This window comes from Protopterus annectens, chromosome 2.part1 (genome assembly GCF_019279795.1).
Source record: "Protopterus annectens isolate FY-2018-M chromosome 2.part1, PAN1.0, whole genome shotgun sequence".
In the NCBI taxonomy this organism is placed as follows: domain Eukaryota; kingdom Metazoa; phylum Chordata; order Ceratodontiformes; family Protopteridae; genus Protopterus; species Protopterus annectens.
Genome location: NC_056729.1, coordinates 1,447,468,252 through 1,447,485,089, shown reverse-complemented (window position 1 = coordinate 1,447,485,089; position 16,838 = coordinate 1,447,468,252). Strand labels below are relative to the sequence as shown.

General features: G+C 40.5%; 1 protein-coding gene across 4 annotated transcripts in view; it reads right to left on the bottom strand.

Moving 5' to 3' along the window:
* HTT (huntingtin) overlaps window positions 1-16,838 on the bottom strand; it is a 4,811,037-nt gene that overhangs the window by 229,317 nt on the left and 4,564,882 nt on the right. For all 4 annotated transcript variants that reach the window (XM_044062924.1, XM_044062926.1, XM_044062925.1 and 1 more), the window contains one exon: window positions 14,816-15,006. In XM_044062924.1, the coding sequence (XP_043918859.1) occupies window positions 14,816-15,006 (191 nt within the window). The remainder of the gene's footprint in view (window positions 1-14,815; window positions 15,007-16,838) is intronic.

Here is a 16,838-nt window from a genome sequence, read left to right as displayed (position 1 = left end):
TTGTCTTCCATTTTCTTTAGAACCTCTTCTGCCTTAATACCAAACAGAGAATCATGATGTAAAGGTGCATCTAGCAATTTAGCTGTAACATGATCAGGAAAATTTTGTTCCTTTAACCAGGCATGCCTCCTAATCACAGATCCAGTAACTGCGGCCCTGCAGGAGGCCTCTAAGGAATCAAAACCACATTGCAAAGTATGCTTTCCAACTTGTTCAACTTCATGCAATAATTCCTGCGATTCTTAATTTTCTGCACATTCTGAAATCATCATCATTTTCTGTTTCAGCAATCCGATAACATGTTGTTGGTACTTAATCATATGAAATTGACAGTTTAAGGCCCTGATTGCCATGGTTGCAGATGTATAAACCTTTTTTCCTCCATTTGTCTAGTTCCCGTGTATCTCTGTCAGAGGCTGTAGGATTTTTTGCTGTTGAGGCCTTAACTCTCTTTGGACCCTGTGAAATAGTTTCAGGATCAGCAGCAGGGTTTCTAAATAAAAATTTATGAGAGTCAGGTACCCTGTAATATCTGTCAGGCTTACTGGGAGCTGGAGGTAAGGAGTCAGGGGTCAAGCTTGACTCCGAAAATACATCATCCACAATGTCTAAAACAGGGGTGATGGCTAAAGGCTTGTGCTAAGGGAGAAGAAGGAAATCTCTGAGCCTCTTTTTTGATTCTGGGAAGTCTTGACTCTCCCAGTGAAAATGCTCCCTCAAAGTATTCAAGGTTTCTCCAAATGAATAATCCTCAGGAGGAGATGCAGATGGAATAAACTCCTCAGCATCAGAATCCTCATAGGGAGGTATAGACAATTCCTGATCAGAAGAAAGAAAAACCTGATCTGAAGATTCATAATCACTGTCTTGCCTAGGCCTCTTGTCTGGAGGGGGATGGGTGCCCCTGATCAAGGTAACAAGGTCTTCAGCCATTTTGATCATCTGTTTTTTAGGCATAGAGGCCTGTGCACGTGGCTCATGCGTCAGTTTTTTAGTTTTAGAAGTTGCTTTTGTCTTTGATTTTGCAGCTGTCGTCGGCTTGATATACAAATGTTGAGGTCTGAATACACCCTCAGAAGCCGGTGCCTGCTCAGCGGCTCCGGACCCATCCGAGGGAGATACATCCATCGGTCCAATATCTTGAGTATCTTGCGGCATGCCGGAGTGCACATGGGTGTCGGTAGAGGCCTGTGACTCGAAGGTAGCAGGTATCCAGGGCTGCGAAAGCGCCTCACTTAGTACCGATGAACCAATGACTGGCTTAGGAGAAGCTTCGTCATTGGTTTTGGATCTCGACTGCCTTTCTCTGTCCTTTTCCTTGCGTTTTTTATGTACACCGGTAGTCAGATTGCTATCCGACGACATTTCTGGGTAGTTAAATCTGTTTCCAAAACACATTAATGCAAAAATATACCAACGCTTAATAGTGCGTTGGTTAAATCTAGCACAAAACCGACAGCCAGGCACATTCAGGGCCTAGGCAAGGAATACAGTATAAATGGAAATCCTTATGAGGTATTTGCTTCCCACAAGTAATACAATTATTAACTTTTTCTGACATCGGTAAGCAGCAAGAAAAAAAGTTTACCCAACGGGGTACTTAGCTTTAGTGATGACTTTGGTTCTGAAACTCAAACTCGAATTTTTCAGTAGTCGGCCGACCGGCACTTGCGAAAATGCTTCTGCTTCGGGCACCGCGCGACAAGAAAGATGAAAGAAAATGTCGGCTGCATGTTTTATATCCTTGACGACCTGACGTCATGGAAGAGAAGACAGCAACTGACGCAGGACCCAAGACTTTGGAAATCAGGCCAAATGAGGGAAACCTGCCAGCAGATTACCCAAATGTACTGTCTGCAACAGTGAAACACGAAGAACATCACTGAAAACAAATGCCCAAAACAGAGAATGCAAAAAAATGTAACGCCAAGCCTTTCTGCACCACCACCCCCAAAACATATATAGACAAACTCCATAGTTGCATCAAGTTAAAAAGGGGACCCACTTCCAAAAAACAAAGGAATCACTACAAATCATACCGACAGTAATTTACCATGGAAAAATGCAATCTGCATAGTGTTCCTCAGCATTTTGTGCTTCAGTCAACTGATGCTCAGACAATTTCACATTGGCCACCTACATAATTCATTTAATCTGTTTAAATATACATACATATATAAGTCACAGTGGTGAAGCTGTTAGTGTTGTTGCCTCACAGCTAGAGGATCTCTGGTTCAATTCTCGGCTGGGGTGCCTTCTGTGTGCAGTCTGCATGTCCTCCCTGCATTCGTGTGGGCTTCCTCCCACATTCTGAAGACATGTGTCTGCAGCATTTCTTCCCAGGATTCCGCTGAAAATGGGCTCTGTCCCAGTCGGGGTTTCCAGGTAAACAAATGTTAAAATAAATAAATAAATAAATAAATAAATATATATATATATATATATATATATATATATATATATATATATATATATCTCACATACATATAAATATATATTTGTGTGTTTGTATATATACACACACATTTTATATATATATATATATATATATATATATATATATATATATATATATATATATATATAATATGAGATGCAGTAAAGGGATAGTGTCTTTAGTCAGTCTGCATAACACAAGTGTCTTACGCTTTGTATTTTTTTAGCAAGAAACCTCTGGGGCTACTCCAATTGGTTTAAGAACCTGGTTAAGTACATGCAGAAGGGAGCATGCCACTCAATTATGGGCCTGATAACGGCTGGGTACAATGGCACTATGACTTCCTCTGACCTTGATGCCATGCCTTTACTTATAAGTTGAGCCACACAGAAGGATTTCCTCACTACCGTGGTAACCTAAACCTTTGATAACCAGGTAGCTATCTATCTGTGTTCCTAGGTTCTTCACCACTGCGTCTATTTTTAGTGATGTGCTATCAATATTATAATTTGCAGGCAAATGTGATTTACCAAAGGGTATGAATACTCATTTTTTTAGCATTTAGTCTCAGACCATGGTTTTGGCACCAGTCGTTTGTCACTTTTAGGCTGTATACACACATACTCACAATGCTATCTAAATCTCACTTCTCAAAACATACCAACAGCAAAGCAGACACTCATGCAGCTAGCCAGATGGCACAGAAGCAGATTATCTCTCTGCACTGCCGTCGATGCAAGTCAAGGAATGGACTTGGTCAGTTGGTTGGTAGAAGGGTCAAGCCAAGAGGCACACAGGATAAAGCAACTCTTGGCCTGCTCTCCTATCTCTGGGGAGAGGGTCTGAGGAATTCTACCACTTGTTTGACCCCTAGTGGAAAACAGGAGCCTCTCAGGCCAACTATCTTGGGAGATGGCAATGATGTTCATCACTTGATGGGTGGATGTGTGCACCAGACACGCTGAAATTATTTGGCAAGTCACTCTAATTATCATGTCTCCGCTACAGCTAGAAAATCCGTCTGTCCCAACTAATAAACAAGTGCATCTCATCCAGAACCATAGTCTTACTTCCACAATACCCATTACTTATCTGACCGATCACTGAATAAACCACCAACTTTGAGGTGTGCTTATCAAAACTTACCACTCCAACTGGACAGAATTCAGAGTTTCCTAACCAAGAAAGTCACACGAACCAACAGTCTCTTAATTATCAAAACCAATTGGCTCCCTTCCCACTATGTGTTGCTTTCTACAGTTTTTCTATAGATTGCTTCTTCACCATTCATCTGTTGGGCCTTTCGGGCCATGAAAGACCCCACCCTCCTAGACCTACTATGTCTTCACAGAGTTAATAGTTTCCCCAAGCATATGTACAAATCACCACAATTTCTATTACTCAGTCTGGATAAGCAATTCACAAGGAAGCAATGGGAGGACATACCTATGGCTCCCAAATATGGAAACATGTCTAGAAAATTTAGGTTTTTACTTGGAAGTGTTTGTATAGGTATTTTTAAACTCCAAGCAGACTGTAAAAAATCTAATCATAGGTTTGACTCGGAGAGGTACTATGAATGTAGTTATACAATGCTTCTGTGTACGGCACAGAGTAGGCATCAGTGTCATCCAGGCTTGGAAATTAAATAAGCTGTCACTTACTCTGAGGTAACTGGTCTTAGCAAAATTCATAACAGGTTTGGAGTTTAATAGGGGTTCTAGGTTAGCTTTAATACCAAAGATCATCATTTTGTGGTCAGATCTTACCAGGATAGTGTTAATGCACAGAAGGAAGCAGCAACCTCATATGTTCCTGAGTACTAAGTCTAGGATATTTGTATCTCTAGTTGGGGAGCTAACTAGTTGTTCCAGGGTGTTTGTGTTGACAAAGTCCAAAAACCTCTGAGCAAGTGAATTATGGGTCATATAAGTTTCCCAGTTTATGGAGAGGTTGGAAGTCACCCGTAAGTAAGGTGTCACGCCGAATGTTAAGAGATTTCAATAGGTTTAGGTAGGAAGTGTGGTTTTCCAGACTCAAGTTAAGAGATCTGTAGCTAGCATGGATATGATAGGGGTTCACACCTATGGTTAATTGGTCATGGAGCAGGTCAAATGAGTTGTGTTGTTGGACCAGTCTAGCGATGTACTTGTCCTTTATAAACACTGACATACATTCTTCATTTGTTTTATCCTGAGCTGATGGGGAAAAAAATATATGAAAGGCACTATAGTCTTTGATAGCCAGGATGCTCTCCATGATTCTGAACCATGTTTCAGTAACTGCACACGTCTGCATTCTCCAGGGTTAGGAGTGCTTCCAGGGAATGCATTTTTTTATTTAAACTCCTAGCATTGAGCAGTAGTACCTTTATGTGGTCAGGAATGATTTATTTTATGTTGGAGAGTTTACCAACTTGGCACAGCCTAAGAAAGGCACTATGTGGATAGATAAAGTGTTTGCCAGTATCAGGAAGACAAGTGGTGACAAGTGCAAATCATCTCTGGCAAAGCATCACAGTTTGTTAATCATGTCTCCCCAGGCTGACAGATATTGAATCTCCTTGTTGTTACACAAGAAACTAAGCCAAATGTTGAGGTTCATCACTGTGGCATCATCACTGGTGAAGGTAGGACTGCTCCTCAAACCTAGATTTATACCCGCCTGGGACACATACTCAGAGAACTCCATCATGTCTCTTTTCACACAGTCCAGTGAGGTACGCTTTAAGTTCTTTAAGCCCACATGGACTATGACCATGTCATAGTGGTACTTGTAGTTTAAAGACTTAAGTGTGTAGGTGATCTGGTGGTTCATGGCTCCAGACACACAGACAGCTCATTGTGATCTTCTCTTTGATTAGCCCAGTAAGGGGGACATCAGTATGTCTTACAATGGAATCTCCAACTAACTAGAATGTTTAGCTGTGGGGTGTATTGACCTATGGGCTTGGAAGTGGGGCTACTCTGATTTTCAGAGTTGTGTGAGGTGCTGTCTTTTTTGAGTGTGCACAGGGCCACTGAGAGATGCTTTTAGGAGGTCTTGGAGGTTTTGGTAGATTACTTGTGAGTACTTCCGCATATGTGGTCTATGTGTTTGTTCCTTAGTGTTGGTAGTGTGCATTTTTGGGTGCAACTCTGACAAGCTGGTTTGCATTTTCCGTGTGTGCATTTGAAAGCTTTGTCTCCAATGACATTACATATCTAAATCTCTCGCATACTATGTTTGTCTGTTATAAAAGTAATTGGTTGTCAATGAACATAAGGCAGTTACTATACTGTTTAATAGTATACTATATGATGACCTGCAGTGGTGCAGCCCTCTGCACAAATGGGCAGCTATGAACAGTGGTCAGCTATGGACAGCGTTTCCTATAGAAGACTTTAAGCTGCAGAGGTTTGCATATATACAATGCATGGGTAACCACCTTTTATAACAGTACGATGAAAGACTTTTACACAGTTAAGCCCTCAGACCAATTAGATAAACACACAAGCCTTCCACCAGCAATTTCCAACTTGGTTGGGTTGAATCAGCCCTCTGCTCCCACCAGAGTGCAGAATAAAACCCTCATTTTGTGCTCAAGTGCAGTAACAAATGCTTTACAACAAAAGGCAGTATTCCTGCAGTGACAGGGACCCCTGGAAATAAGTTTACAACCCTGAAAAATTTTCCCAAATACAGAAATGTGTGCAAATGCAGAAAAATTGTACGAACACACAAAAACTTTGCAAAACATAGAAATATTCTGGAAAACTCATAACAGGTTTTGCAGTATCAAAGGAGGTTAGAAAATATCAGGATACTGTTAAAATGACCCAAGAAAAGTACAATAACAGAGAGATTGCGTTTCTTTAAATTCCCTACACAACACTCTGCCAGAAACACTGGGTGAGCAAATGGGTGTACAAAGGATACAGGATATGACTTAACAGGTTTTGTTACATTTAATTCTGGTGGCTACCAAAAATGCAATTACTAGAAAATGGAAATTAAAATCTAAACCAACTGCATTAGAAGTACTGAATATTGTAAGAGAGATAAAAGAACTGGAAGTGGGATCTTTAGAAAAGAGTAGGAGCAAATTATATAAAAAAATGGAAATTGTAGGAACAATACACACAGAATAATGTTTTGGAGGAGGAGTGAAACTTAAGGGAAGGCAGGAATTGAGCAATTTAAGTAATGTTAGACTGACAATAAATATACAAAATAATATATGTGATGCATAATGCTTGGAACATGTTCATATGGTTCGTTTTCTTTTATATAAATGCATGTTTCACTATTTCTTAAGTAATAATTCAAAAAAGGTGTTAAAAAATCTGTCACTCAATTAATAGCACAAGGTATTGCAAGAGGTCCTTATCACAGTACATCCCCCACCTATTAAATAAACTACTTCCTGCATATGAAGCAAAATAACGCCTTTGCTACATTCAAAACTAAACTAGGCAAGTGGATGGGCATGCACAAATTCTGCCCGGTCTAATCTGGTGCAACTCTCTTTAAGGCATGAGGTAACTTTTGATGTTGAGTATTCTGGCTAGGCTGTTAATGGTCTGACAATTGATCTCTTAGTTTCACCTATGAACCTTAGTGTAAAGCCAAACGAAATAAGGTCATATGGCAGATGTGCACAAATTAATATACAACTCCTTTCCCCAAGCCAATTAACTTCTAGACTGGTAGACTCCCTAGTAGAGAGTTGCAGTCCAACAAAGACAACCTACTGAAAATTCCAAACACAAACTGCTGGCAAGACTTTCAGTAACTAAATTCACCTGTAATGAAGCTGCTCACATAGGCACCTTAAGGAAAGATAATATTCCATAAAAATTTTGGGAGAGAACTGCTCTCACACTAAGACATAAGCCTCATGTTCTTCCGGTGTTGAAATTTAATCTGGTGGTATTAGGTAACGGTAACTGATATGAGGCAATCTTCCAAACAAGGGAAAATATGAATGCATGTTGAAGTTGCTATGACTGGAACAAGGCACTTTGTGAATGCCTTTTGGTCTATCTAGTGCAGCAAAAGTTAAGATGTAAACTGAAAATACAAACCCTAAGTCTCTTTATGAATTGGAATATGAAAGTAAACAGTTCTGAGATCTTGAGCAATCAGAAAGGTCTTGGGAAATAGGAGAGAAAAAATGTTATTTGGAACAAAAGAAAGGTGTTTTCTTTTGAAAAATCCCAAACAGGTCCCTATGTGTCTTCATTTCTGGGAACCACATTTTTTTTTTTTTTTTTATATAAGAGCCTTTGCATCTTTGGGCTGGAGGAACTGGTTATATTACTCCCTGATATACGCAGATCTGAAAGAATATCAGGAAATGGATATTTTTTTTTTGAGGAGGAGGACTGCTGCCCTTTTGAGATGGAAGGATTGCCCACTGCAGTCTCTAAACATTTATTTATATTTAGAACCTTGGTTTCTGAAGATAACTATTTCTAGAGATAAGGGCAGTGAGAGAGACTGCTTGCAATCTGGGAAAAAGGGGAGATGAGGTAAAGAGGCATAGGTAGTCATTAAGATTTGAAAGGAGTGACCCTGGGATCAGTTTCTCTTCTTTTCTGAATCTCTTTGCTATTTTTTCTTACACTGCTGTACGACAGGTTTTTGATGTAAGGATTTAAAATGTTTTCAAAAAAATGGGCCAAAGGAAGAAGAGTAAATCCTTTGGAATTTTGGGATAGAAGACAAAAAGAGTTGTTTGACTTCTTATATTAACTTTCCCCTTTCTTTCAGTTACTTATTCACTTCAGCTGAAGAACCCCCAAAGAAATGGTCCCAGTCAAATGACATATTCAATAACTGAATCTTATCATCAGGGAAAGTCTGTAATGCCATCCACTCATTCCTGTGCATTACTGTACTCATAGCAACAGTCCTAGAAACAGCATATGTACTGTACACCCATTTAACGAATGCTTAGGTGACCTGTGAAGCAGAATTTAACATGTTCAACAGACTACATTTAGTGCCTGCATTAGGTAAGCTAGTTAAAGTTTGATGCCTACTAGCAAGACGTGAATCTGGTAGTTTTTGGGGAATCCAAACTCAGCAACTTATAAAATCTCTTCTGAGATTATGACACCCCCTTCTCGAAGGAAAGTCAGTTGCCAAAGTCACCTGCTCTAATTTCTTAATGCACTTACTCTCAAGAAACAGTGTGAGAAAATTTAGCCTACTTTTCATGGTTTTCTGAGTAAATGAAAGACACATCTAACAGAATCTATTATCTTGCTCACCTGAAGAAAAAACACAGGTATAATGGGCATCTCTGTAAGGAATCTGTCTACAGTCCTGACATTTACCTTTTTTCACAGACATAAGGAATTTTTAGATAAATTTTTCTACAAAACTGTAGCCGAAGTTAACTGCCAACACTCACGTGGCTACGCTGAACAAGTATCTACAGAAATGTACATGAGGCAAGAAAGTTTGCTTGTTGGTATTCTCGTGGATACACTAGACAATCTCGACGTACTGAAATCTCGAATTTCAGTACGTCAAGACCGAATAGTGGAAAGTGCAGTTACTCGAAACTACACTATGCCGAATGCGGAAGTGTCGAATCTGCAAATGTGGAATCTGCCACTATCGTGATGTCGTGTTTGTTACGTGTGGTGCGGTTTGTGGATTTATCTGGGGTTTCAGGTAAGTGTTGTGTGTTTGAGGATAGTGTGTGCGAGTGTGTGTGGTGGTGTTTTTTGTGTGTTTGTGTGTTTAGTGTGACCTCGGAGTTAGAATACATAAGTGGGGGGTTGCGGGGTGCAAGTGGGCTTGCCCCCCTGCTTATAGGTAGGTTAGGTGTGTTTCTGTGTATTATGTCTGTTTAGTTAGGTAGGTGTATGCATGTGTGATTATGTCTTGGTTTGTTTGTTTGTGTCTGTGTGTGTGTGTGTGTGTGTGTGTGTGTGTGTGTGTGTGTGTGTGTGAATGGTCGCGGTTGTGGTATTTGTGATTATGGGTTTTTGTGTATGTGGGTTTTCGACTATTCAGTCTCAAAATACTGAAATTCAACATTCAACAATTCGAGATTGTATAGTGAATCCATTCTCATACATCCCTCTTATACAATATTAACTCTTGCGCTTGGAGTGTTCAACAAGTGCTAGAAGAACATGCCCAAGAATTTTGTAGGCTGGTTGGATGTCCAATATCCTTGGCAGAATACATCCCATAAGTTATGACTATTGCAACAGTGATCTAATGAAAAAGTACAGTTGTCTCTATATACCATATATGTAGATGCTCGAGTATCTTCACTGTTGCAGTAGTAATTCCTTGGGATTTTCTGCTATTTAAGCTCATGGCTGGGCCCAGAATACAAGAGATTTTAATCCCCTCTTACAATATCAAAAGACAAGTTCACCAAACACATCTTAATTGACACATAAATATCGACCTTTTCAAATATTGAACGGCCGCTTCAACAAATTTTTTCTCAGGGGAAAAAAATTGCTCGGCTGTACACAAACAAACCAAACTTTCAAACCTTACTTCACCTCCTCCAACTATATATACCAACTCTAAGATTGCACTACAGTGACTAAAAGGGCAAATTCCTGATGACAGCCAAGCATTTTTTTTTCCCTTGGGAAAATATTTGTTAAAGCGGCCATTCGGCATTTAAAAAGGTCAATATTTACATGTCGATAAAGACGTATGCGGTGAACTCGTCTTTCGACATCGTAATATAGACCCCCTTATACCCTAATGTCAAAGGGAGGCTGGCCAGCACCATATACTCAAGTCTTTCTTGCCCCTGGAACTGGAAACCAAGTCTTCATGCCCTAGGCTAGTAATACTATATACCCCATTTATCCCCCAGCAGGATATAGTTACAGAGACCTGAAGGGAGAACTAAAGCTAAACAGACAGAGGACCTAGAAGAGAGGAAATAGGAGTGCCCACTCCAACTCATAGCTGAAACAGAGGGAATGGAGGAGGGGAAAAACTACAGCAACAGTGAAGATGAAGATACTCAGTCATCTACATTTATGGTAGGTAGACAGAACTGTATTATATTCATCATGTTTCACTGTTGCTGCAGTAACTCTTTTAACAGGATTCCCAAAGCTGAAGTGGATGGATGAGATGAGGTGCGTTTAACAGGAAGATGGGCAGCCCTGCAGAGGCGAAATCTGCTCTGATGGCAGAAGAAAATGGCAAGTTGTAGTATTTGGGACTGATGATCAGGTGGCTACCTCCAGAATTTCTCTGATGGGCACTCCTCTAATGAAGACAGCCATGGCAGATGTAGCTCTGGTAGAAAACGTTCTAATATGGGGTGCCAACTCATTATGGTGCTTGTACCAAAAATGATGCAGTTGGCAGTCCACTTTGAAATGATCTGCTTGTTAACAGATTTACATAATTTATTAGGTCCAAAGTCTATAAAGAGTTGATCTGATGTTCTGAAAAATTTTAGTTTTGTCCAGGTAATATCTGAGTTGCCTATGTGCTTCCAGGGAGTATAAAATTCTTTCTCATTTGTTCTGTGGGATTGGAAAGAAGGCAAGATCATCAATGGTCTGACTTAAGTAAACTTCAGTGACCACCTTGGGCATAAAGGTGGGGTTAACCCTCAGAGAACCCCTCTGTGGCAGAAATTTTAGGAAGGGCTCCTTACACGTTAGCACCTGTTATTCTGAGATTTTTTGAGTTGAGGTAATGCAGTTTTGCCAAGTTAAGAACTTTATCTCTGCTGAGGCTGCTGGCACAAAGGGAGGTAAGGTGTACTTCTCTGGTACAAAACTGAGTTTTCAGGAGGGAGCAGGGGCTCTCCTGGGTGGTCTTAGGTGTATGATGCCTTTAAGGAACGGTTTCATCATAGGCTGCAAAAATAAAGGGAGCTGCATAGGCAAGCAGTCCAACATGGCAGGGGCATGCATCTTAATTGAAGAACAGCAGCGACCTTTTGAATAATGTTCCATTAGACAGGCTAGAACCAAGGGAAGATTTGCAAACAAATGTTGATGACCCATGTTCTGGCACCAAATAGTAAATCTGTCATTTTTAGATGTGAGATTTTCTAGTGCTCTGTTTTCTTGCCCGTTTCAAAATAGGTAAGAGGTCCTTACTGAATAGCTGAATCTAAGGGAGAAGGATCACATCATCCAGGCTGCCAACTTCAGGGTGGTCAGGGTGTAAGGTGTTTCAGAACCACCAAGTAATCTAATAAATCTCCATGGCTACCAGCAGCTAGTCCAAATTCCAACTAGATGTGATAAAAAATCTAAAAGGGAAATCCATCCTTGACTGCGTCCTAACAACCCCACATTGTACACCCACACAGGCAGTCACCCAGACACCTTAAGTGACCACAACATAATATACCTTATACATAGTAGAACAAGCATATGCAAAACCACTAACTATAAATCCACTAGAAACCAAACATTCTCTCCTGAGATCCTCAATACTTTACTCTGTAACTGTGACTGGACCCCCCCTAAAAGCCCTCTCACTTGACCAGGCTGTAGCATATTTCAACAAAACATTTCTACAACACCTAGACATTGTCACTCCATTGCGCAAAATCAAGGTTAGAACCTCTACAAACCCCTGGCTCAGTAAAGAAACCAAACAAATCCTCAAGTCCAGGGACACTGCCTGGCTTTACTATCACAAAACCACAGAAACACAATGCCTAAGTACCAAGAACTGTGCAACCGTGCAAAAACAAATGCATTAGGCTGGACAAAAAATCCTACTACACAACATTACAAACTAAATACCAACACAACCCCAACAAATTTTGGAAAAATGTAAACCAGCTACTAAAACCCATCCAAAAGGCTACCCCCAAGCCAACTACCCCTGACACTAAAATTCCCATTGAAACACAATTCAACTCCCACTTTGTGAACTCAATTCTATCCTTAGTATCACAGGACAGCTCCAACCTCACGATCCTCCCAACATAAATAACATTAATACAAGCTTTACCCTCAAAACAGTTTCCACCACTTCAATCAAAAGCATGCTCTCCTAACTAAAAACCTCATCAACAACAGCCGACCTACTCCCCAGCTATTTCTTGAAACTCACAGCAGATGCTATTGCTGTCCCAATCTCCACTCTCATAAACAGATCAATTGTTGAAAATTATGTGCCTAAACTCTGGAAAATATCCTATGTTACACCCATACATAAAGGCGGAACCTCCACTGAACTTAACTACAGACCCATTGCTTTACTCTCTCCCCTAGCCAAAATCCTAGAAAAATGCATCCATACCCAGGTGCTAAAATATCTCCTACACAACAACATCCTGTCACCTACTCAACATGGTTTCAGACCTGCCTATAGTACCACTACAGCCCTCCTCTGCTTCACGGACACAGTAAACCATCTCAAAAATGAAGGCCTGCAGGTGTCAACTCTTTTTTTGGATATGTCCAAAGCATCTGACACAGTCTCGCACCAAATCCTGCTAAACAAACTAAACCAATATCACCTATCAAATTCCACTCTTACCTGGTTCAAAAGGTACCAAGCTGTGAAATGGGAAAATTCTCTCTCTCCTCAGCTGCTCATGACTATAGCAGTCCCACAGGGTTCTATCTTAGGACCACTAATATTCACAATCTTCACAAATGACCTCTATACCTCCAAACAGCATGCATCTATCATTCACTATGCAGATGATACTACCTTAATCTGTGCTGCACAAAACATTCCCACCCTCCTGCAAACAACTCAACTAGCATTCTCTGATGTTGAAAACTACCCTACCAAAGCCAAACTTATCCTCAGTCCAAAGAAAACTCAGCTTATGATTATAACCAGTTCTAACAAAAACACTGATAACAGTCAGTTCACTATCTACTCCACAAATGCTACTCCAGTCGATCCAGTGGCATAGGCTAAGCTATTGGGAATAACCATAGACTCCCACTTAAAATTTGATAGTCATCTCAACTATTAAAAAAGTACATGCCAAACTGGGATCACTCTACCGTATCAAACTATTTCTTACCAACAACACAAGATCAGCCATTACTCGCTCCCAACTTCTATCCACCCTACTCTATGCATCTCCCATTCTGACTAATCTCAACAAAACTGAACTAAGCAAAATGGAAGCCTGCTATAACAGAATTGCCCGCTTTGCTGCAAATTGCTCATACAGACTCTTCACTGTACTGCTTTGAGACAGCTCCGCTGGCTTGAACTGCCCAACCTCCTAACCTACAATCAGCTCTGCCTCTGTCATTCTATCTATTACCTCCCCAATAAGTGTCCTGCCCTCAAAAATCTAGTACAACAACACTCAGCCAAAAGGCCTCTTAGATCATCAAGCAAACTACTACTAGAAGTCACCAACAGCTACAATAGCTTTGGAGACGCACTATATAGTAGTTCAGTGGCTAAAAAATGAAACTCTCTCCCCACTAGCATACAAAACACATCATCCAAATCCTCCTTTAAAAACCTCATTAAGCAACATCTCAAGAAAAGTTGTCAGTGCCATGATTGCTCCCCCAGGCTAGTGAAAGCAGATAAGGTACACATACTAAACCTAGAGTACTTGATAATAGTTTTCACTCTTACTCACAAACACTGGCTAATGTACAGTGTATATACTGTACCTGTGTACTATGTATGTATTCTAACTATGTTCCAAATTTCAGCTGTACACCAGAAATCCATTAATTACCTTTATTTGGACATGCTGCACTTAAAGAAATCCCAATCCCTACGAGCTACATGCTCTAGGGACCTAAACCTTGTCACCACAATAAACAGAACATGCCAGAGGGATAGATTCCTGTCCCAGAGACTTCCCATACTCTGGAATAAACTACCTATCTATATCAAACAAAGCTCCTCATTAGCATTCTTAAAGAAAAATCTTGATGATTGGATGGGAAATAGGCAATTCACCCCAGGGATCACCTCTGTGGCTCTGCTCGACAGTGGCATAGGAAAATAATTTTCTTGGGTGACAAAAGCCAGGGTACCTTTTTGGTTGGGCTTGTATAGGCCCTAGGGCCGATAGCCTAGTACCTACCTATGAACCTATGGACCTATGAACCTATTTTTAAATTAATATGTTCTTGTTTGTTCTCTCCACTGTAACTGTTGATGTGCTGCATACCACTGTAAAAACATGTCTCTCTTAATTTGTGTGTATACTGATCATGTCTAAATGTATCTGTATTTTTTCTATGTGGAGCTTTCCTCCCCAGGCCTCTGCTGAAAAATGGCCTTTTTGGCTCAGTCAGACACCCCTGGTTAACAAATGTAAAATAAAATTAAAAAAAATGTGATTACACCTAGACTGAATGAAAAAAAAAAAATTTTTTTTAATCCAAAACCCATGCAACCCATTTAACAAATGTGACATCCATTACTTACTGTGCTACTCCTTTCAAATTAGAAAGCAAATAGTCACTGATAACTGGAATGAGCTGTTTTGCTGTGTCATCTAGGAGATCGCACTCAAGGACATAAAGAATTCCATGAAGGGCTCCAATTCGGCTTGGCATGTGGGTACTTCTCAATGTTGATTCCAGCAGACGGCTTACTGGCTCAGCTATAGCTTTGTCCTAGGGAAAAAGGTAAGAAGAAAGCATCACTAAATGAATGATCTAAGGAAACAGTACTTAATTTCAAGTACAAGGCGTTTCCAAAACACAAACATTTGGGGATAACACACCCAGTATATTAATCAAAAGGAAAGTCACTCATCAACAATTTGCATCTATACAAAACATCTACAATAAAAAAGCTGTCAATTATATACCCACTACAATTCAAGCTCTTTAGAAAAATCGTAATCACTAGTTTTTTCTTATTTTGTATAAAAATATGTGATTTAATTGTGCTCAAACAGAAAGTCACACAATCATTCTTCAGCATGATCTACCACTTCCTTACATGTCAAAGAGGGAATGCCTTTACAGGATGCTGGTCATCCACTTCTTTCAAGCCAAGATCCCCACACAGACCTGACAAGGGGAAATGCCTCCAGTCTCCATGAGCATCATTCATTCTCATTTCCTTAACAAAGACATGTTGGGTAAGCACATCTACTGACTTTGCCGCTGAATATCTGAAGTTTCAGTAGGCTCCTTATAACTATCTATTTTCTTCAAGAAAATTTTAGAAGGTCCTTGTTTGTTGAACAACTGTATTTCAAAGGTCAAAAGCAAGGGATGGAGCATTATGACAATAGGTTCTCAAAGACTGTCCTGTTTTTGAACTGGGCACCCAGGTTAGAATGTTTCATACAGGAATGAGAACCAAAACAAAGTGTTTGTGTGGTCTGCATTGCTCTGAATATCACTCATCTCTGACTGCATTTAATTTTCATTTGAAGCTCTTTATTTAAGGTTTGATCACTTTATTTTGTATCTTATTCTAGTACTACAACTTGTTTTGTTTTAAGTTTTCTGTTCTGTTGGCATCAACCTGTATGTTACCAGATGGGTAGCTAACTGGCTCACTGATAGAACCCACTCAGTCAAAATAGGGGAAGCCACCTCTAGTAGTAGACCCGTAATGAGCAGTGTAGCCCAAGGATCGGACTTGGGGCTTCTACTGTTTGGGATATACTTTCCTGAGATGCAAGCCAAAACCAGTGGTCTGTGGCTGACCAAGTTTGCAGATGACTGCAAGCTGGGTGCTGTCTTAAATTTCCCTAGTGATGTGAACATTCTCCAAGAGGGTCTTACCCAAACTAATGACTGGTGCTAGAAGCATGGCTTCAAACTGAATGCCAAGAAATGCATCATTACCTCCTTTGGGGAAAACAGCATCCCCAATAATTATCACATTAATAACAACGTACTAAGCACGCAATCATTCGTGAGGAACTTGGGCACCTAGGCTGACAGCAACCTGACTTTTGACCACTACCATTGTACGGAAAGCTTTTTACAGGGCTCACCTCATAAATAAGGGTATTTCATCCAAGAACAAGGAGGTCATAACATCCCTGTACTTCTCCCTTATCAGACCCATTATCGAGTACAATGCCCCCTTCGGGATGTACCTTGCCATGCACATGCAGCAGCTGGAGAACCACAGAGGTTCCTGACCAGAAAAACCCAGGGTCACAACCACCTATCCTACACAGATAGGCTAAAAGCCCTGTCCCTCTACTTAGTCTTGCACAGATTGCTGAGAGGTGACCTGTGTCAGGCATAAAAGGCCATCTCAGACCCAGCCTTGATGGAGTTGCTCCATATCCATAAGTCAAACTCCACTCATGCAACCCGCACGCAAAGCCTTAACCTGGTGTGTGACATTAACAGAACTTGTTGGCAGGATAGATTTGTATCCCATAGACTCCCCCATCTGTGGAATAGACTCCCTTCTCCATGTCAAGCAGAGTACTTCTCTAGCCCTCTTTAAGAGGAACCTGGACAATTGGATG